Source organism: Dromiciops gliroides, chromosome 2 (assembly GCF_019393635.1).
Source record: "Dromiciops gliroides isolate mDroGli1 chromosome 2, mDroGli1.pri, whole genome shotgun sequence".
NCBI lineage: Eukaryota > Metazoa > Chordata > Mammalia > Microbiotheria > Microbiotheriidae > Dromiciops > Dromiciops gliroides.
The window spans coordinates 657,046,617-657,068,667 of record NC_057862.1 but is presented as its reverse complement, the minus strand read 5'-3'; the positions used below and the strand labels follow the sequence as shown (position 1 = coordinate 657,068,667).

Here is a 22,051-nt window from a genome sequence, read left to right as displayed (position 1 = left end):
GGAGATGAATTTAGGACATGGTTGGAAGGAGGAGGGGAAGATGAAGAGTTAGCAAAAGATAGCGAGGAGTGGTCAGAGAGGTAGGTGAACCACAAGTCATGGACAATATCATGGAAGCCAAGGGAAAGAGAAAATACCAAGGACGGGGCAGTTCAAAAGAGCCAAGCGCTCTAGAGAGGCCAAGGAGGATGAGCACTGAGAAAAGACCACAGGAGCTGGTGTGAAAGGGGTTGCCGCCGGTGACCTTGGAGAGAATGTCTCAGCAGATTGACAGGGACAGCAGCGAGACTGCAAAGGCTTAGAGAGTTCCAAGGTGATGAGGCCATGGGTATAGACCACTCCTTGTAGGATTTTGACAGTGAAAGGGAAAGAAAGATGATCACTTCAAGGGATGCAGGAGAAAAGGATTGTAAGTGGTTTTTTTTGGTTAGGGGAGAACTGCCCTGGGTTCTATGTGTGAACAGATTTTTTTTTTTTTTGGTGAGGCAATTGGGGTTAAGTGATTTACCCAGGGTCATACAGCTAGTAAGTGTCAAGTGTCTGAGGCTGGATTTGAACTCAGGTCCTCCTGACTCCAGGACTGGTGCTCTATCCACTGCGCCACCTAGCTGCCTGAACAGATTTTAAAATATTTATTGTTGTTTGTTTTTCATTTAATATTTATTGTTTGTTGTTGTATTGAGACTTTGCATTGATTCAGTAATTCCTTAGCTCAAATCAAAGTCCTAAATTGTTTCTGGGTGAGTTAATTCCCACATCTTTGATGTCTTTTTCCCTTGGTTTTTTTTTTTAATTGATTATCTCTTTTTAACCTTTTTTAAAATTGAGTTCCAAGTCTCCCTCTCTCCCACCCCACCCCCATCCATTGGTGATACAATTATACATGTGAAAGCATGCAAAACATGTTTCCCTGTTAGCCATGTTGCAACGTGAACAGGTTTTTAAAAGTAACAAGACACAGTGCTTGCCCTGAAGGGCCTTTTGATCTAGTTGAGGAAATCAGAGACAGATTAAATAATCCCATTTATAAAGTGAAGTAAATTTACGTTCTGGATTTCTAAGCAAACATTTTAGAAAAAGCCTTCTTTCTCTAGCTCTTGCCAAAATAAACTTGGTCCACCTTGTCTTGGCTCTATCCATCTTGCCTCAATCCAGAGACTGCTTGGGGAGTAGTTTAAAAATTGCAAGCACAGGAGCAGCTGGGTGGCACAGTGGATAAAGCACCGGCCCTGGATTCAGGAGGACCTGAGTTCAAATCCGACTTGACACTTACTAGCTGTGTGACCCTGGGCAAGTCACTTAACCCTCATCGAGCCACCAAAACCAAACAAAAACAAAAATAAATTGCAAGCACAAGGAACAGCTAAGTGGCACAGTGGATAGAGCACTGACCCTGGAGTCAGGAGGACCTGAGCTCAAATATGACCTCAGACACTTACAAACTGTGTGACCCTGGGCAAATCACATAATCCCTATTGCCTCAAAAAAAAAATTGTAAGCACAATAATAGTGTATAAAAAGTACATTTAGGCCTTGGGGTCCCAGAGTAAAGGGGCCCAGGGGGCCAACAAAGAAAGGCAATTAAGGATTCAGTTGACTCTGGAGGCAGAAGACCTGGGGTGCTGACTATGTGACTTTGGGCAAGTCACCTAATCTGCTTCAGCATCAGTTTCCTCATCCATAAAATGAATAGGTTGGACTAGATGACTTTTTTTTTTTTTTTTGGTGAGGCAATTGGGGTTAAGTGACTTGCCCAGGGTCACACAGCTAGTCAGTGTTAAGTGTCTGAGGCCGGATTTGAACTCAGGTACTCCTGACTCCAGGGCCGGTGCTCTATCCACTTCGCCACCTAGCTGCCCCAGGACTAGATGACTTTTGAGGTTCCTTTCAGCACCATAATATATGATCGACACATTGCTTGCCTTTTCATTGATGGGGGAGGGGAGGGAGGAAGGGAGAGAATCTGCAACTCAACATTTTAAAAAAATGAATGTTAAAAATTGTTTTTACATGAAGTTGGAAAATAAATGAAAGATGGAAAAAAAATGACACTGCCTGGTTGCTGGCACCCTTGGCAAAAATTCAGAAGTGGGTTTTGGTCCTGCTTCTTGCTGTTAATTAGCTGTGTGACCTAAGTAAATCACAGCATTTCTCTGGATCTCTGTAGCTGTTAAAATAAGGGGACTTAGACTTGATGATACCCAAGGTCCCTTATGATCTCTGCAGTGGTTGCTGGGAGCTGAGGTGTCCTCTGGTGTTATTTACAGTCGGACAGATGGGATGGTTCCCACCCCAGCTCATCTTCAGAGATAGGAGGGGGAGGTGAGGAAGAAAGAACTGGTTCCTAAAACAGCTATAAGTGAGACAAAGAAAACAGAGAAGGGGGAGAGAGCGAGGCAGAGAGACCAAAAGAAACAGAACGAGAGTGGAGAGAGATAAAGAGAGAGGAAGGGAGGAGGACAGAGACAGACACAGAGAGAAGAAAGAGAGGAGAGGGAAAGAGAAAGAGAGACAGAGAGAGGAGAGAGGGAGAGGAGCGGGGAGAGGGAGGAAGACAGACTAAAAGAGACAGAATGAGAGTGGAGAGGCAGAGAGAATAAGAGAAAGGAAGGGAGGGGGACAGACAGACAGACAGAGACTGGAGGAGTCATGCTACTTTCTGGTCTGTAGGATCATCATGAGCATAGGATCATGGGATTTTAGAGGTAGGACCTCAAAAGTCTAGTCCCCCATTATACAGATTTGTATATGCTACACCAAGGACCAGAGAGGTTTGAGTGGCTTCCCTGTGAAGGAATCCACCAGATTCCATGACCCCTGGCAAGGTACCAGATTATTCTCCTCTTTCTGGCTGAAGGATCTGCCAGGAGCTAGTCTCAGCAATAATTACTAACATCCCTCCCATCTAGTATCATAGCAACAGAAGGGATTTTAAGAGATCCTCTAACCTATTTTCCAAAGGAAATTGAGTCCCTGAGAGCTGATGTGGAGGATTCCATGGGAAGGACCCGCGTACCCTCAGAGGCTGGCTGATGCTCATGCCCCAGAATTCCCTCCCCCCTCCCAGTGGGGCATCCCTAGTACAGCAGCCATTTAGGGGATGTGGCTCAAACTTCCGTTCTCTCCCCAAGCTCTCCTGGGTTTCCCTACAGGCTGGCTCTCTTGGCCTTCCACCCAAGGGAGATCAGCATCAGTGGGCTTAGTGGTTCTCCCCCGCCTGGGAAGGAACTAAGCTAAAATAGACTAAACTCAGCTCCGGCTGTGAGCCCTCAGTACTTCCCCTCACATTCCAAGGTAGGGGAAGAGGAGGAGGAGGAGGAGGGAGTACCTGAAGATAATTTTCTCATGTGATTCTGAAAATAACTCTAAAGCCAACTATGGAAATAAGAATCTTTAACAATGGCAGCATCAGGGGAATAGGTGACCAGACCTCTAAGGGGATTACTTGGACACTTTGGGTCCAATAAGCAATGAGAATGTTTTCTGTTTTAAACAAAACAGCCTCACTTTATGTTATAACCTCTTTGGACTTATTTTTCTTTCTTGGGTTAGGTTGGTTATGTGATAAAATAACGGGATCTGGCAGACACCCAGGGGCCCCACCTGAAGATTGATTTGGAATTGATTGAATTGGGTGATACTGAGAACCTACTTAAAAATGATTAAATTGAAACCACATCTGGCCCTGAGTGGCATGTTGTTCTCAGAGGCTGTGGACTACTACAGGAGACCACCTTCAAGCAATCAGCTTGAAGGACCTCCCCTTTCAGGGAGGGAGACAGGAAGTAGAAAGGTGAGGCTCGCTCCCTGGATCTTGCTCTTTTTCCTTCGGACTTCGACTTGAGGGCAGAGAGACAGAGAAAAAGAGAGGGCCTCTTTTCACGTGGTGGCAGAACTTCACGTGGGCTGCTAGGGCTATCCCGCATGGATCTAAGCTAGGGTTTTCCATTCTTTCTCTTCACTAATTTCTAATACACTTTAATAAATATTTAAAAGCCTAAACTCTTGCTGAATTTATCAGTAATCTTAGCCAGTTTCCCCTCCAAAACTGGGGGGGGGGTGAGGAGGCAGGCAAGGACCCACATTAGATTTTAAACATCACAGGCTCCCCCTTGGCCTTTGACAGGAGGAAAACCTTGAAGTTTCAAGAATTCCAACCCCAACCCCACCCCCAACCCCCATCTCCATGGCAGAGAGACACTGGATTTGGAGTATGAAAGCTTGGGTTCCAGTTCCAGCTTCCCCATTTGGGGGGAGGAGCATGGAACAGCATGGAACCCCAGTTTCCTTAGCTATAAAAGGCAATATTAATAGGGGCAGCTAGGTGGCACAGTGGATAGAGCACTGGTCCTGGATTCAGGAAAACCTGAATTCAAATCCGGCCTCAGACACTTGACACTTACTAGCTGTGTGACCCTGGGCAAGTCACTTAACCCCAATCGCCTCACCCCCCCCCCAAAAAAAAAGAAAGAAAAGAAAAGAAAGAAGGCAATATTAATACTTGCTCTACCTTCTAGGATGGCTGACAGAATGCATTATAACCACGTGGTATTGTGCATCACTATCAGCTAAAGCAACTGTTGGGAGTTGGCGGGGGAGAAGACTCAGGGGACTGTCTGATCCTCTGAAAGCTTTCCTCCCCCATCCTCCCATCCCTCTGAGGCCCCCTTATGCTGCCTTCCAGGGTCTGCCTGGCTTTGAGAAGGTCGTAGGGGGTACCTGGCTCATCTCAGGGTGAAACAAGGCTGGGTCCTGAAGGGACAGCACAGGCTGCAACCCCAATCAAAGAAATCCCCTGGAGCCAAAGGTGCTGGGAGTGGACTTGAGCACACAAGCTTTTCCCTTTATTCTCAAAGAGGACCATGACATGGTGGGTGGGGGATGTCATGACTTGCACTGAATTGGAGTTAAGTGAGGAAGGGCTGTGCAGGGTCACCAACCTCACTCTCTCCTCCAGAGCCATCTGGGTCCAGGGGCAAGGTATACAACTAGGACAACTGGAGATGGCCCTGGATGTTTAGGGTAATTGGGGTTAAGTGACTTGTCCAGGGTCACATAGCTAGTTTAGTGTCAAGTGTCTGAAGCTGGATTTGAACTCAGGTCCTCCTGGTGCTTTATCCACTGTGTCACCTAGTGGCCCCTTGTGTTGGGAGTGGAAGGGGACTGACACCCTCCTTTTGGAAGCTTGAGGAGCTGTCCCCATCCACCTCCCAATGACTCACCTGGTGGGATTTGTGGTGGTGGGAGGCAGGGCACCTCATGCATCCTACAAACCTCCATGCAGCCTAGGCAATGCCAACTGGGAGGGACTTGAAGCGTGATCTGGTCTAATCCCCTCATCTTACAGAGGAAGAAACTGAGGCAGAGTGGAGAACTAATCTACCCAAGGCCAGATAGTTAAGTAGTACAGCTGGGATTGGGATCCAGTGTTCTTGTAATTATACTGAGGCTAAAGAAGTGAGTAATGCAAAACACATTTCCTTATTAGCTATGTATGTTGCAAAAGAAGACAGATCAAAAAAAAAAAAAAGGTAAAAAAAGCATACTTCAATCTGCATTCTGACTTCACTAGTTCTTCTCTGGAGGTGGGTGGCATCTTTTATCATGAGTCTTTCCAAACTGTCTTGGATCGTTGCATTGCTGAAAATAGCCGAGTCATTCACAGTTGATCATCACAGAATGTTGTTACTGTGTACAATGACTTCCTGGCTCTGCTTGCTTCACTCAGCATTAGTTTATGTAAATCTTTCCAGGTTTCTCTGAAATCTGCCTGCTCATCATTTCTTACAGCACAATAGAATCCCATCACATTCATAGACAATTGACGGGCATCCCCTTGACTTCCAATTCTTTCCCACCACAAAAAGAGCCGCTATAAATATTTTTGTACAAATAGGTCTTTTTCATCTCTTTGGGACACAGGCCTAGTAGTGGTATTTCTGGGTTAAAGGGTAGCACAGGTTTGTTGTTGTTTTTAATCGTAAAACCATTTTATTACTCTCCAGCTACATGCAGATAGTTCTCAACATCCATTTCCATAAGATTTCTAGTTCCAAATTTTTCTCCCTCCCTCCCCTCTCCCCAAGACAGTAATATGATATAGGTTATATATGTACAATCACATCAAACATAACTCTGCATTAGTCGCAGTAGTACAATTTTACAGTCCTTTGGGAATGGTTCCGAATTGCTCTTCAGAATGGTTAGATTGGTCCACAGCTCCATCAACAATGCATTAATGGCCTTATTTTCCCACATCCCCTCCAAACATGCCATTTTCCTTTTCTGTCCTATTAGCTGATCTGATAGGTATGAAATGGCATCTCAGAATTGTTTTAATTTCCATTTCTCTAACAAATACTGATTTAGAGCATTTTTTTTCATGACTACTGATAATTTTAATTTCTTCTTCTTAAAACTGCCTGTTCATATCCTTTGACCATTTATTGATTGGGGAATGATGCATGTTCTTCTAAATGTGACTCTATACATTTGAGGAGACCTTTGTTAGAAACTTGCTTTAAATTCCCCCTCTTTTCCTTCTAATCTTGGTTGCATGGGTTGTTTGTGCAATTTTTTTTTTTTTTGCAGGGCAATGAGGGTTAAGTGACTTGCCCAGGGTCACACAGCTAGTTAAGTGTCAAGTGACTGAGGCCGAATTTGAACTCAGGTCCTCCTGAATCCGGGGCCGGTGCTTTATCCTAGCTGCCCCCGCAAAAGCTTTTTAATTTAATGTAATCAAAATTATTGCTTCTATGCCCCATATTGCTCTTTATCTCGTTTGGTCGTAAATTCTTCCCTTATCCACAGATCTGACAGGTAAAATTTTCCATGCTCCCTTAATTTGCTTATGACATCACCCTCTACGTCTAAATCATGTACCCATTTTGACCCTATCTTGATATATGGTGAGATGTCTGTTCTAGTTTCTTCCAAACTACCTTCCCGTCTTCCCATTAATTACTAATGGACATTTCCTTGTACATCTGTAACCCTTTACTCTCCAAGTCACAGAGCTCTCCCTGACCAGGCTCCACTTAACTTATGACAGGGGACACACTAACCCTTAGCATGATCTGCTGCCAAATATTCCAAAGAAAGCAGTTCATACCAGCCTGGCTGTGGAGGTATGCTCATTTTTTTTGGGGGGGGGGCAGGGGTCAAGGTGAGGCCAGTAGAATTTCAGAGTGGTCCAGTAAGTTCCTTCACTGTTATACTACATACCAGCCTTCAAATCAATTTGAAATTTTTTCTTTTTATTCCCCAGCCAAAGTCAGGGCCATACTATCTTGATTTACCTTGCCTCTGCTTGTGGGAAGAAGGTAAGAAACAACTTACCCTGAAAACTATGAGTATACTTCCCAAGAGTCCTCCCAAGTATTTCGGGCCTCTAGTTAATGTCAGCCCTTAAGGAGTGATCCCTTTCTTTAAAAAAATCAGGGATTCTAAATTTTCTTTGGTATGCCCCTCTTTGGCAATTTGGTGAAGCCTATCTAAGGCATTGAAGAATACTAGTTTTAAGTGTTTAAATAAAACACTTAGAATTACAAAGGAAACCAATGATGTTGAACTACAAGTAAAAAAAAATCAGTTGTAGTCATTGAGCTAAGAATGGTTTTTACATTTTCAAACGTAAACTTTAAAGTGTAAAAGCCAAAGCAAGCTGCGGCCAGTGGGCTATCATAGTTAGCCAACCCCTGCTTCATATACCATTGCTTTCAGGGGCCAGTGTTAAAGGCATATATTCCTACAGGCCTAGGATGAAAATACCTTAGCTTTAAAAAAAAAATTATTTATTTTTTGCAGGACAATGAGGGTTAAATGACTTGCTCTGGGTCACACAGCTAGTGTCAAGTGTCTGAGGTTGGATTTGAACTCAGGTCCTCCTGAATCCAAGGCCGGTGCTTTATCCACTGCGCCACCTAGCTGCCCTGGTACCTTAGCTTTTATTCAAAGAACAGATCATTTGGCCCCAATTAGGTCTCGTCAAAAGAAAATTATCCTTAGGGGCAGCTAGGTGGCGCAGTGGATAAAGCATCGACCCTGGATTCAGAAGTACCGGAGTTCAAATCTGCCCTCAGATACTTGACACTTACTAGCTGTGTGACCCTGGGCAAGTCACTTAACCCCCATTGCCTAAAAAAAAAAAAGGCAAATTATCCTAATGCATGAACTGTGAAATGGTCCAACTAGTCTGGATATTGATACAGAATTAGAGAAAACAATTGTCCGTATCCTTCGATTCAACAGGAGTGAAAGACAGAAACAAAGATCCAATAAATACCAGCATATTCATAGCAGCTGGTTTCCAGTTCTCTGTTGCCACAAAAAGTGGGTAACCAACCTTCAATTGGTGAATGGTGGAAAAACTAGGGTGGATGAATGGGTTACTGTGCAGTGAGAAATGACAATTTGGAAAATTTACAAAATAATATAAGAATGAAGGGAATACACACGATGACCATGTGAATGGAAAGATCACTAATAGAAAATCAAAGTAACTGAAATCCCAAATCAAGTCCCTGACAATAGATAATGAATAGAGCTGATCACTTGCTCATGGCTGAAACAGAATATCCTATAAATTATCAGATGTCCTTGCATCTTTTTCCTTGTCATTGTGAAAGGCTCATTCAATCTGAAAGTTTATTATTTTTTTAAAAGCCCCTGTGATCTGGCACAGGATTCTTCTCAATAGTTGTGACAGTGGAAATGTGTCCCCTGGCTCATAGCACAGTGAAGTGAAAGTAAGGCATTGGGAAAGGAAAAAAAAGGAGCTTCAAGTTGCTCACCTGAGCAGAAATAGATGGACTGGGACTGGGACTGGGACCTGGAAGCTTATCTAGCTAAGCTGCAGCTGAATCCAGCAGAGTCCCAGTTTATTAGGAGCAATGCCTACAAGGACAAGGGAAAGGTCCCTTTCTCGGGTCATTTAGAGGCCATTAGCCTTTCCCAGTTATCATAGTCCCCAAACCGCAGTCTGCACATGAGTGACAGGTCTGCTTTTCCCATCCAACCAGTGTGTGGCACCTCTGGGGGGCAGGTGTGTCCACCCCGCCCCCCCACACCCTTCTCTAGGTCTGCCTCCCCTTCGCCTCATACCCCTGCAGGCCCACCTTCCTCGGTTTGCTCATCACTTTTCTCCCACTCCCAGGATATAGGCAGCTCCTTTCCTGTCTCTCGACTATAAAGGCAGGACCTGATGAGGTAGTTGGAGAACATGCCTCTCCAGCAGGCACAGGGCACCCTGCCAACTTGCAGCTGGGCTGACTGGTTTGTTTCCAAGGTGGCACCTATGGTTAAAGGTGAGACCCAGATGATCAGATTTCCCTCAGACTTCTTTGACCAGCTGTGCAGACCCACACGGGGCCTGGCGGCATGTTACGGCTCTTGGTTCCAGTTTGCCTGGAAGGAGGGCACAAACAGGCTTAGCTCTGGCCGTGGGGTGGTCCCCGGCCTCTTACTGCCCAGCAGCACATACCACCTGTAAATCTGGAGCCAGGCCGTGTCATGTCTCTTCTGACAAGAGGTCCCAACCTTCCTTCTCATCCTTACTTAAGACCTTCTCACTAGGAAACTGCCTCAAGTTGTTCATACCAGGTCCCCGAAGGCTCCATCCTTGAACGGTGTCTCTTGACTTCCAAGAAGCCCAGAAATGGAAGGAAGGCCCAGAGTAGAAGTCGGAATGGACCTTCAAGGTCATCTAGTCCAACCAGGGTATGACCAAGAACATCTTCTTCCAGTGATCATTTCGCCTGTATTTTCCTACAGAAACCATTGCTCACTGTTCCTAGCTCTGCCCACTGGAGCCAAGCACCTGACCTCTGGAGCCCTGTGGCAGTTGCTCCAAGATCAACCCAAACTAAGATAAGCAACGTAGCAGCCACGGTTCCAGCTTAAATCTCAATTTGTGGAGGAATGTGTTTTTAGAAGAACTTCAAAAGGAAACAGTATCTGAAGAACCCCAGCTCAGGAAAAACCAAGAAAGTGATTTTGATCCTCCCTTTGTGCACTGTTACACGACTGACTGGAAGAACGGAACAGGAAAAAACAGACGAGGATACTTCCAGATACCAAGATGAGGGAAGCTTCAGTTTCCTACATCACTGGGAGACCATGAAGTTGCTCACTTATGCTAGATCCCACGTGTAACAGAGACAAGACCCTTAGCAATCCAGAGCTTCCTTTAGAAGAGAACAGGATGCATGAGTAATGGAAAGATTTGGGGCTGAATCACAGCTCCTGCTTTGGCTATTAGACAACTGTTTCCTTGCTCAACGGAATCCAGAGCTGGATGGAACATTCATATTGAAAAATTCCTTACAGCTGTTAAGCATGGGTTGAAGACAGGGCTACAATCTGCTCTTGTGAATGGGTGTATGGCTGGGCCCTCAGCTGAAGGAATAGCATTGCTGAAGCAGGACCCATCCCTTATATTTCCATTTTCCCAGATAGCTTCTAGTGATGTTAGCAGTACAGGCTGAAAGAACTGTTTATGTTTTTAGGCTGAAGTCATAAACTTAAAATAATTCATACAAACCAAATTCTCAAGTGAGGAAACGGTCTCCCCAAGGAGAGGAAGGGAACGATGGGGTGGTATTTCAAGCTCCTTAGGTCAAAGCAGAGGCAATGTGTTCCCTTGCTGCCTACACAGCTAATAAAACAAACATGGGGGAATGACCCCCTTGACAGAAGGAAAAATGAAATGAGGACCAAGGTCAAACCTTTAGTTAGCAAAGAGGCTGGAGTGACCCGAGACAGCGCTCAAGCATCCAAGCCAAATGCTTAAGTGGAGGTGGGTAACAGAGGTCAGAGGAAGACAATTTGTCTCTGCTTTCCTTCCTAGCTATAAATACTATTGGTCATGATGAGAAACCACCAACCAAGGAGAATGATGGGAAGGTATGTTAAAACACAAGGCAGTAACAGCACTGGGTTTTTTGGGGATGTAAAACTGAGGCAGGCTCCCTTAACTAATTCTGAAATCAAGACAGCCTGCCAGCAGAGTGGCAACAGTCACATAATGGCTCGGGGGCAATGCTGGTGTGGGCCATTCCACCGAATCAGAAAAGGTAAAGAGGATGGCCATCAGCAAATCTCCAGAGTCTATTTCTCAAAGGCCATTTCCCATTGCACCTGAAAACTGTACTGGCTGATAACTGGTTCTCATTACTTTTAACAGAGGCCCCTTTGTTTTGTTTTATTGTTCGGCGTCAGGTAACTGAAGTGGTGTGACTTCCAGAGCTTACCGCCACACTGAGAGCCAGTCACCGGCTTTCTTGAGAGCAATGCAATCTGAAGCTACCGTGCAGTGTGTGTGCAATTTCCTTCAAAGGGGAGCCATTGTAGAATCCAGGGAATGAGGAGTAGGGGGCAGGGGAGAGGGGGCGTATTCTCAAAAAGGGACCCAATGTCTCACTATGGGACCAAGGGAAGAGGTTGGTTTTGTCTCACCAAATAGAAAAATCAGAAGGAAATTAGGCTGAGAAAGAAGACAAGAAATCCACTTAGCTTATTGGATAACTTGGAACTCAATAAACCAGGGAAGAAGTCAAGTGTTGCTGCCCGATCTGCCTTACAATGATAAGCATGTTATAACCTCTGATCAATTTGCATTTTGAATTTGAGGGCTAGAAAGTAGTTTGTGGCCTATGTTAGACACAAAGGGCAGAAAAGTATGGAAAAAACTTAGAGAAGGGAACAAAACTGTTCATTCCAATTCCTGTAACCGAGATCTTGCTGATGGATCTCAGCCTTAAGCCACAAGGAAGACAATGCTTTTAAAAAGAATGGGCTTGTATTTCTTATGATCCAGAGTGGTACAATTCATGGTGTTCACACTATGCAACCAGGCCCACTTCAGCTCTCCCCAACAGCCCCCATTCACCCCCTTCTAAAGTCAACATTGTACAAAACTATATTTACAAGAAAACCAGTTAAAAATGAAGGGTGTGTACAAAAATGAAGGGCACAGTTGGGAGGGAAAAGCAATCCAAGCAGGGAATATATCTGGGACCGAGGGGATGTCCCAGGCTGGGCCAGGGCCACGCATCACCTCTCAGCTTAAATGTTTCAAGATCTTAATAACTGCCCCTTCCTCCTGTCCCATGGGATCAAATCAAAGTGATCACAAAGAAAAAAAGGAGGGAAGAGGGGGTGGTAAACAACAACCTGCATGTCCTCAGAACGCTCTTTAGAACACAGTCTTTGACATGCCTGGGGGCAAGTCCACTGTTGGGCTCAGAAGGCATAGCGGGTACGGATGTCTTCTAGCTTCTTTGAGACTTCAGGTGGCGTCCTGTCCAATTCTTCGGATACATTCTTCTGTTTGTTGGGCTCCATTGAGTTGAACTGTTCACAAAGGTCACCATCAATCACATTCTAAGAAAGAAGGAAGAGAAGATCAGCACCCTAATGCTGAATTTGAACAACTGCTATGAGCAAATGAAGACATGGTAAACAAGAAAGGCCTTTTCCCTCATGGAGCCCTTAATCCAAGACAGTTGGAGGACCCGGGTTCAAATTCCACCTCTGATGCTTACTACTTGTGTGTGCTTTAAAATTTAGCCTTTCTAGGCCTCCCTCAGTTTCCTCCCCTGTAAACCGAGGGGATCAGATTAGATGCTCTTTAAGGCTGCTCCTAGCTTGGGGGCGGGGGAAGACCAGCTAGGTCATACAGTAGATAGAGCACTGGCCCTGGAGTCAGGAGGACCTGAGTTCAAATCCAGCCTCAGACACTTGAAACGTACTAGCCACAGGACCCTGAGCAAGTCACTTAATCCTGATTGCCTCAAACATCCAGGGCCATTTCCAGTTTGCCCTTATATATATCTTGCCGCTGGACCCAGAGGGCTCTGGAAGAGAATGAGAAGGACGACTTTGCACAGCCCTTCTTCACTTAAATCCAATTCACCAGCTCTGCAGGCGTGATCCCATTACTAAGGATAGGGCTGCACGTTGGCCTTTTAACGCCCAGTCTGGATCAGTGTCTCTTGGGGTTCAACATAATTGTTTCTGGGCATGGGACAGAGAAGAGAAAAAGCAGCTCACAACTCTTGAGCTTTAGCTCGGGGGAGTAGATGTTGTAAACACATACGGATGTAGGCTTGTGTGCCCACAGCAGGACTACCTCTAACCACATCTGTTGATTCGGTTATTCAGCATTACTTTGATTCCTAAGGAAGGAGCATTCAGGAGGAAGAAGTCAAGTTATTTTGGTGACAGAATCAGAAGATGAGTGGTAAAGAGGGACTTCCCTCTCAGTGCAGACCCACCTTCACAGGGAAATAATAGGAACGGAAGCTGAGATGATCCCTTCCACAGAGAGGAGGATGCTCAGACCGCAGGTGCATCTCCACATGCTGGAAGAAGTCATGATCCTGAGAAAGAAACAAAGACTAGAAAAGCAAGTCCCAGGATTTGGCGTCCCAGCGGGGAGCCCGATTTCTTTTTGTCCCCCATCTCCGAGACTACAGAATAGTTGAACTCTGGCTTCAAAGAGCAACATGTTTCTCTTGGGTATTCCAAGACAGAGGAGCACAAACTTAGGGAGTACCAAGGTCAGCTGACTAATGTTACCTCTCAATAATGTGTGTGGGGGGGCCTAGGGTTCAGGTCTAGTGACTCTTTTCTACCCTAGAGGAAGTCAAACTGAACAGAAACCTACACCCACACAAGAGCTCACCCTTCAAACACCCAGATTAGGAGGTGTTTGACCCTACCTGCCAGAGCATCTTACCCACCCTACTTAATACTCCAGTGAAGATTCTGGGGCTGCTACCTTTGTCTTCCTGAAATGAACAGGAGGCCTAATACCCACCCGGACCTGCTCTCCTAGACAACAGCTTCACTGAAGACTCAGGAAATCCCTCAAAAAGAGAGAGAGATCAAGGAATAATGTGCTCTCACCTCATGGGATGTGAAAGGTACGAGGATCCCAATTCCGCCTGACAAGGTGGTGTAGACAAGGGATTCTGAGCCTCCTGGGATCAGTGTGGTCTTCTGTAAGGAAAGCACTGTCTCCCCTACATGATAATTCATGATTACTTCAGCCTGCAAAGAGAACCACACCAATTCATGTCCTTTTATTACAGTCTGCTCTGGCTTACTAAGAAGGTGGATTTTATACTTTACAGTTCTTCAAGATGAACAATGCACATGCCAAAGTCAAATGGCAAGACAAAAAGAAACCAAAAAACCACATGGAAAGATGTTCAAATCCCCCTCATTATCAGAAAAATGCAATTCCAGAAAACTGTAAGCCACCTTAGGCTTAGGCCTGCGTCATCACCTTCTGGTTGGTCTCTTCCTACTTGAGTTCATCCTCTACTCAACATGTCAGATTTATCTTCCTCAAGTGCAGGTCTGACTGTATCTCACCCCCCCCCCCCCCCCGTCCTTCTCGTCCGGGCTCACCAGGCTTCGTTCATTCCCTGCCCTCACAAGACCCTCCATCAGCTGACCCTGTGCATGGGATTCTCTGCCTCCCCCTGCCTTCCTTCAGGTTCCAGCTACAGTCCCACCTTCTGCAAGAAGCCCTTCCTGACTCCCTTCAATGCCAGTGCTTCCCTCAGGGGCTTCTCCCCAGCTTGGCCTGTCTATAGTGATTTGATGTTCTCTCCCCCATCAGACTGGGAGCTGCTGCAGAACAGGGACTAGTTCTTTCATCGATGCCTGGCATATATAGGTACTCAATGAAGGCTTAGTGACTTGAACTGTTATGGAATGCTTTAAAGTTTATGTGGGGGGGGCAGCTAGGTGGTGCTGGATTCAGGAGGACCTGAGTTCAAATCTAGTCTCAGACACTTGACACTTACTAGCCATGTGACCCTGGGCAAGTCACTTAACCCTCATTGCCCTGCAAAAAAAAAAAAAACAAACAAACCCAAAACTAAAAAAAAACCCAAACAAATAAAGTTTACATGTGCAAATACTCATGGCAGCTCCATTTGTATACTCTTTCCCCCACAGGGCAATGGGGGTTAAGTGACTTGCCCAGGGTCACACAGCCAGTAAGTGTCAAGTATCTGAGGTCAGATTTGAACTCAGGTCCTCCTGACTCCAGGGCTAGTGCTTCATCTACCGTACCACCTAGCTACCCCGGCAGCTCCATTTGTAAATGCCAAAAATAGCCGTCCAACAATTTGAGAATGGCTAATTAAACTGTGGCATTTTAATGTAATGGTTATCGGTGCCAAGGTTATAACAAAAACCTGTACTGGGTGGGACGAAAGCCACAGAAACAACTGTATTAGACACTGACTACAACTAGATATATCTATTTTAAAGGGGAAAAAAAAAAAAAGCAGGCAGGGAAAATAGCCAGAGGTAAAAGTGGCAGAATTTCAAGTAAGCATGTAAGGGGACCCAGGGAAGGAGAGGCAGCAAAGGCAGACTCAAGGCTGACTCACTCAGACCTGGATTCGAGTTCTACCTCAGAAACACACTAAACTGTGTGGCCTTAGGCAACTGCTTACCCTTCCAGAGCCCCACACAACTTGCCAAAACTCCAAGCTGGAAGACAGTTGGCTCACTGAATCACAGAAGAACCATGCCTGGGAATTCCCTACACTAACAAGACCACAGTTCTGGACCAAAAAAAGGGCCAGTACAGTATTATGCAAGAGAAGGAAATAAAGGTCACCATGCGGCATTCTGAAGGGCCCTCTCTAAGAAACTATACTCCCCTTTCCTTGGGAACTTGGATGACAGAGATTATTTCACTGACCCCTATAACCAAATCCATTTTCTGTCAAGAGACAGAAAAAAAAGCAGCCCAGGAGCTCAAAAATTAAAGGTCTACGTAGCCCATGGCTCTAGTGGCATGGAGGAGCAGGTGGCTGTGGACAGCTCCTAAGGTTTTACTACCAGAGGAAAGAAGGGCAGAAACATTACCTTTTGTGAGGCACCGTTCAGAAGTCCCCGGTCCCACAGGGCCTTATTTCCTGTCGGGTCTTCATCCACTTCATCATTGGTGTTGGGTGGGAGCCTCACCTACCAGGAAATAGGAGACACACAAAAAAGGGTCTCTTCTCTGCCCTGCAAACCGTGGCACTATCCTGAGCAGCTCCTCTAAGCAGGTACCTGGCCAGAAGGCTCCAGCAGCTAGATGAAGTCTGTTTCCAGAGTTTTCATATTCTTGAGAGATTGAGGGGCTCAGAGCTATTAGGGCTACAACAGTCTTAACATGGAGAACAGGCTCTAAGGTCACCGGGAATTTGAGCACCCACCCACCTTAAAGAAACCAGGCTGTAGACAAAGCAACAAAATGAGCCCAGTCAGTAATAACTCCATGAGAGTATAAATGACACTGGTGTGCAACGGGAGGTGACAAGAATGTCTCTGAACTACAATGCATTTTGAAGTCCGATTACAAGCCTGCTTTAAAGGTAACAGATCTCTCTTCTACTGTCTTGTCCTCCACCCTCCTGATGGTTCTCTTCTTCCTGGCTCAAGCCCTCAGGCAAAGGGACTCACCACACAAATGTTGCCAAACTTGTCGGCCCCAGCCACAGTATCGTAGTCCAAGAGGCTGGCCGTTGTGACCCAACGGGGATAGGTGTCATCGGCGAAAATGATGAGCTGGTTTTCGTTGCGCTTGTATCTGACCCAGATGAAACTCTCCTGAACATCGGACACAATGACCCGATGTCCAATCGTCTGAATCCCTGAGATGTAGTTTGCAATGTGCTGTGAGGAGACAGTGGTTTGAGTGAATTCCAAGAACTTGGGCAGAGCCCACTGCATTCCACCTTTCCCTGACCAGAGAACATAGACAGGGCCCCAAAGTTGGTAGCCAGGGACACTACCAGCCACGACACCTGGCAACATCTTGGAACAAAAGTTTTAAGCAAACAGTGAGTGACCAGAGCTCAGGAGCTCTTTTTGCAGCTTTAGGAAGGGTACCAATTATGATGCCACAGGCAAAGAGTCTTCCTGGTCTTTCTAGCACCCCATCTCTATCCAATCAGGGCCCAACACAGTGCCAGGCACATCACACCAAAGGCATGTATGGAACAGGACATTTGTATGTTGACAGACTGATTGCTTTTTTGCAGCTAGAAATACCACATTTGCATCTTAAACCCCATTACTAAGATCCTGAGCAATAGATTCCTAAGTATTTCCTCCTGGGATAGCAAACCACCTTGCTAACTTCCCCCTAAATGTCCTTTACCCTGCTGTCCCTGGGACTGCCTTTCAACAGAACCCTGGACTACTGCTTACACCCAGCACCCCACATTAGCCTCTCTATCATTCCTTACCCATTGCCCCAGTTTGATCCCCTCTACTCTGATCCCCCACATTACCTTATTCTCACATTTCCGGAGTAACTTCTTTTTCCCCAGGTCATAGACCCGCAACAGCTTTCCCACACCAATCAGCACCCTGCCCTGGAATGGGGCAATGGCTGCAGGGACTTCTTCCACTGGGGTCTGAATAAGACAGAGGGAGAAAACCCATTTCAAACACTACCTCCTGCAGGAACCCTTTCCGCCCTCCCTCCTCAAATACCTGGCATTCAGCTCCCTTGCATTTATTCACTAACCCCCCCCCCACTCTCTCCCTCCTTATGAGTAGAGAAGCCTTCTTTCTTTTCTCTGTCTTGTCAGTACCCAGCACAATGCCTGGCAGTGCCGACCACTTACTTAATGCCTGTGAACTAAGTGATGGCTGTTGTCAGATGTCCAGTTCCAGCTCTGAGCTCTGGCTTAATGTCCTCCTATGCATCCCAGGCACAGGGCACTAAGATGCACTGCCAACTATCATTTTTGCTCATTTGAGAAATAGGTCATTATACTTTCATGCTTTTGTCAAAAGGGGAATTTGCTTAATAGTCTTATTCTGCTTTAAGTCACATAGAAGGGAAGTGGACTTAACTTCTATTTTGCAAATGGGAAACAAAGATACTGAAGTTTCATACTTTGTGTGAGTCATCAAGGAAATTGATGGCCTAACTAGGAACAGAATCTGGGAATTCTGACCTCAATTTCAAAGGCCTCTTCTAGAGAGGAAATGCCAACTTAGCTGGGTTCAGCTGCTGCCTCCAAAGAACAGCCAGGACTAGGCTGAGCACATCTGGAATGGGGAGGAGGGTACTGATGAAGATAATCAGTTGGACGCCAGACAACCTAGAGGGGATCACGGACTTTTACTGCTCCATTTGGGCCTGGCCTTTTCTATCTGAGAATGAAATTCACTGAATCTTATTATAAAAGGGGTTAATATCACATATAGGAGAAAACACAAGATAAATAATTTCACCTAAGAATGGAACTAGAAGAAATAGGATTAATGTTATTATGTGTGTGTGTATATATATATATATATATATATATATATATATATATATATATATATATATATATATATATAAAAAAATAACCTATATCAGATTACCTGCTGTCTAGGGGAGGGGGGAGAAAAATCTGAAATTGTAAAGCTTGTATAAACAAAAGTTGAGAACTATCTTTACATGTAATGGAAAAAAAATAAAATACTTTATTAATTAAAAAAAAAAAAAGAATGGAGCCAGAGGCACCACATTCATTAAGTCTAGGCAAGTCTGATGATACCATTTCTTTGGAAATGCCGGACTTGGATCATGCATTGTTCCTGAAACAAGTCAGACTGGTAAACAAGGGACCAATTCAAACTGTCTCTCCCTGGCGTGGGCAGCTAACACCCAGCAGCTTCGGGTAGGACTTCCTGTAGAGGAATGGTGTTTGTGGGGGGGGTTGGTGAGAGGGTGAGTGAGTGAGTGAGTGAGTGAGTGAGTGAGAGAGAGAGAACGAGAGAGCGAGAGAGCGAGAGAGCGCCCAAGTGTGTGCTACAGTAGGAAAACCCCAGTATTCTTAAAAGTGCCACTGTTTTATCAGGAGAGGGCTTTGGTCAGTCACTGAAATAGTCCTAGAGTAACAGCAATGAGGCGTCAGCTTGGGAAAAAGTGTCATTAGTGGGGCTCTTTCTTACCTTGTGCAAGAACTCCAATTTCTCTCCACTGTTCACAAGTTTATAGGTATAGACAAAGCCTCCAGCCACAGATCGGGGGTTCAGAATGAGGTCTTTAGCTACTCCCACCAGCACATACCAATCGTCACCAGTATTTGAAAACCGGCACACTGCCACACTGTAGGACAGAGAAGAAGGTCTCAGTAATAATCTCCAGCCCCACCCTATACAATTCTACAGTTGCACAGGCTCCTTACCTAAAAGCAGCCTCATTCTGTTCCAGCTGGACAAGATCCAGTGTGTTCCCTTGTATGGGATTCATTACCCGGACCACAGAAGCCCACTGTCCATTTCCTGCTTTGGGGGCTCCAAAGATGGATTCTGGGAGATTTTCATTCAGGAAGGCAGCAGCCATCTCAGCTGCCAATTCTCTCTCATCTTCCCCTGCTGCTTCTACCATTTCCTATAGCACAGAATGGAAGGTAAGAGCCAGAAAGGTCAGTGGATTGATTTTTTTTGGGGGGTGGGGGGGAGAATCTGTTCAGGCACTATGATCTCCCTCAACGAGAGGCTTTTGCCTCCTTATTCCAGGGCACAGTATGGTTCTACTAGGCTGTTTGGAATTCTTGCCTGTGGAGAAAGACCCAGTCCTGAGGAAAATGAAAGCTGTCTGTCTTGATCAGGCCAGGATCCGACCTTCCCCCAAAGAGCAATAGCTTTCGCCTGCATGGGGGAAACTGTTGTGCTGAGGCCCCAGCCCCCTGCTCTACTCTATTCTTGGGTGATCTTCGACAAGTCACTTAAACTCTCTGTGGGCCTGTCATTAGGGGGCTGGTCCAGATCACATCTAAGACCTCTTCTGGTCCCAAGCCCTTTAGTGATTTGTTTATGAAGGCAACTGGCCTGAGGATGCCCCTCCATCTTGAGTCCAGCCATATCTAGCTGTCAGTGCTCCATTGCAGGGAGGGACCATTACCTCTGCCATTTGCTGTTTCCGCTGTGCTTTTGTGGCCTCGGTATAGGCATTGTGATCAGTCTCAATGATGATAAGGTTGTTGCTCTCAGGGTGGATGACAAACTTCCTTGGAGTGTACTGCAGGGGGAAGGCCACCTGGTTGAAGACAGCACCGAGCTTCTCCAAAGCCAAAATTCTAGAGGGAAAATACAGGGTAGCTAATGAACAGGTGACCTACTGAGGAGAAACACATGCCCAGAAACTAGGGTTGGATAGACCGAGATCTGCAGTCAAGGCCCAGACATTTATAGCTACCTCTAGTGCTTGCAATAAAAGTAACAAAGGATCCTGAATTGGGGAGTCACATGAGGCTATCCTGGGGATCCCAGACACCCCTGCAGTGCAGCCATCTTGTCTCTAGCAGTCCTCTCTTCAGTCCCTCTGCCCCATGGGAATCTTTCTTGAACAAGGCCATGATAACTGTCTCTAAGTTGGAATACTTTCTGTACCACTATGAACAAACACTGAAATTCAAAAAAACATTTTGAAACTGACCTTAACCATTAAGGTGACCTGAGAACACTTTGGCATTTGTGCTGACCGCTAACTCCTTGTACAATTAGAGCGGCTCTTTTGCTGAACACAAACTACTGCAGCTTTGGGACATCAGCCACCAATGCCACAGGGACCCACCAATTTCTAGTGAAGAAACATGGTGGTGTGTGACCCTGACCATCTCTTTGACAAGTAAGAGGACAAAGGGACACACTTTTTAACAGTGAGCATTTGTTCTAGCACTCAAGAATCAGCCCAAGGGAAGCACAGACCTAATTCTCCATTAACATTCTGTATTCCCTAAAGACAAGGCACTTGCCTCTTGGGCAAGTTGTCCAATCACTCTGATGCACAAGGACACTAACTGGGCTGATTCCCTATCCTTAAGTCATCTCAACATTCCCTGTCAGCCTAATGGGCCTCAATCCAGGCTTGATGACTCATCTATCACCTCAAACAGTCCTGGAATCTTACCATTCCAAACATCTAAACTGTTGCTCTATGCTCAAACTGGAAACACACAGATACTAACAAAGCTCAAATAGGACTATGGAATCCTGTTTCTGAGAGTTACCTCTGTGTGCGAGCGCGCTCGCGCGCGCACACACACACACACACACACCCCCGCCCTGACCTGGCATGTAGACATATAACCCTGTAGAATGAAAAAGTATCTATTTAGCCTCACCTGGGTGAAGAGCATCTTGCAAAAATAAAATACACAATTTCTGCCCCCCCCCAACAATGAAGAAGAAATCTCTTCAGATTAAGCCAGTGAGCTTTTCTTTAGTCAAAGGGCTCTTTAAAGAGACAAATCAAAAGACTCTATCCCCATGTTCCTTCTAGTACACTTACAAATTCAGTGAACCACACAGAATCCAGTGAATTTCCGAACTTGTGCTACCCACCCCGCCACCTGTTCCAATGGCCTAATAAAGGTTAATTCCTCAACCACCATAGACATAAGAACAGGACAAAAAAAAATAGCACTGACAACCAATTTCAGAAGCCACCTTATTACTTGTTCTTACAGTCTTTGGCATGGCTCCTCTACATCCACTAAGGAATGGGAGCAAGAGGAATGGAAATAATTTGTCAGCTCAGTCCTTCAGAAAGCACTTAAGAGAAAACCAATGAGGAAGACCAAGACTTGAAAGAACAATCCCAAGGCTCATTCTCTCTTTTAATTCTGTTGCTGTCAGTTTCTTTTTTTTTAAACAGTAAATAGTTGTGAGTTCCAATTTTTATCCTTCCTTGCTGTCAGTTTCTAATGACAAGTTCCCTCGTGTCCCAGGTAAAAGACAATGATCCCAATGTACACGAACTATTTGTGGACCTTTTGATTCAATAAAATCTGTATCAAGTGCTTTGGGGATATAAATAATGTGCAAGAAATTGTTCTCCTCAAAGAGCTTAGGATCCAATGGAGAAAAGACATGTAAATATATAACTAAGGGAGAAATACACCAAGTGCTATATGATTGGTTTCAGGAATTCAGGATGGAGAGATGCTTTCTGGCTAGAGAAATCCAGAAAGGCTGGAGGAAGAAGTTTGAGCTGGGCCTTTAGAGATAGATAGAATTTCACTAA

The 22,051-nt window shown here is 45.4% G+C and overlaps 1 protein-coding gene across 1 annotated transcript in view; it reads right to left on the bottom strand.

Annotated features, from left to right (window-relative positions):
• Positions 1-6,353: 6,353 nt before the first annotated feature.
• The window catches only part of SF3B3 (splicing factor 3b subunit 3), a 38,167-nt gene continuing 22,469 nt past the window's right edge, over positions 6,354-22,051 (bottom strand). Inside the window, exons 18-26 of the mRNA XM_043984220.1 lie at positions 19,928-20,102; positions 19,209-19,414; positions 18,973-19,129; positions 17,310-17,435; positions 16,477-16,689; positions 15,895-15,993; positions 13,909-14,052; positions 13,275-13,379; positions 6,354-12,381 (exon numbers count right to left, since the gene is read on the bottom strand). Of these exons, the coding sequence (XP_043840155.1) occupies positions 12,241-12,381; positions 13,275-13,379; positions 13,909-14,052; positions 15,895-15,993; positions 16,477-16,689; positions 17,310-17,435; positions 18,973-19,129; positions 19,209-19,414; positions 19,928-20,102 (1,366 nt within the window). The 3' untranslated portion in view covers positions 6,354-12,240. The remainder of the gene's footprint in view (positions 12,382-13,274; positions 13,380-13,908; positions 14,053-15,894; positions 15,994-16,476; positions 16,690-17,309; positions 17,436-18,972; positions 19,130-19,208; positions 19,415-19,927; positions 20,103-22,051) is intronic.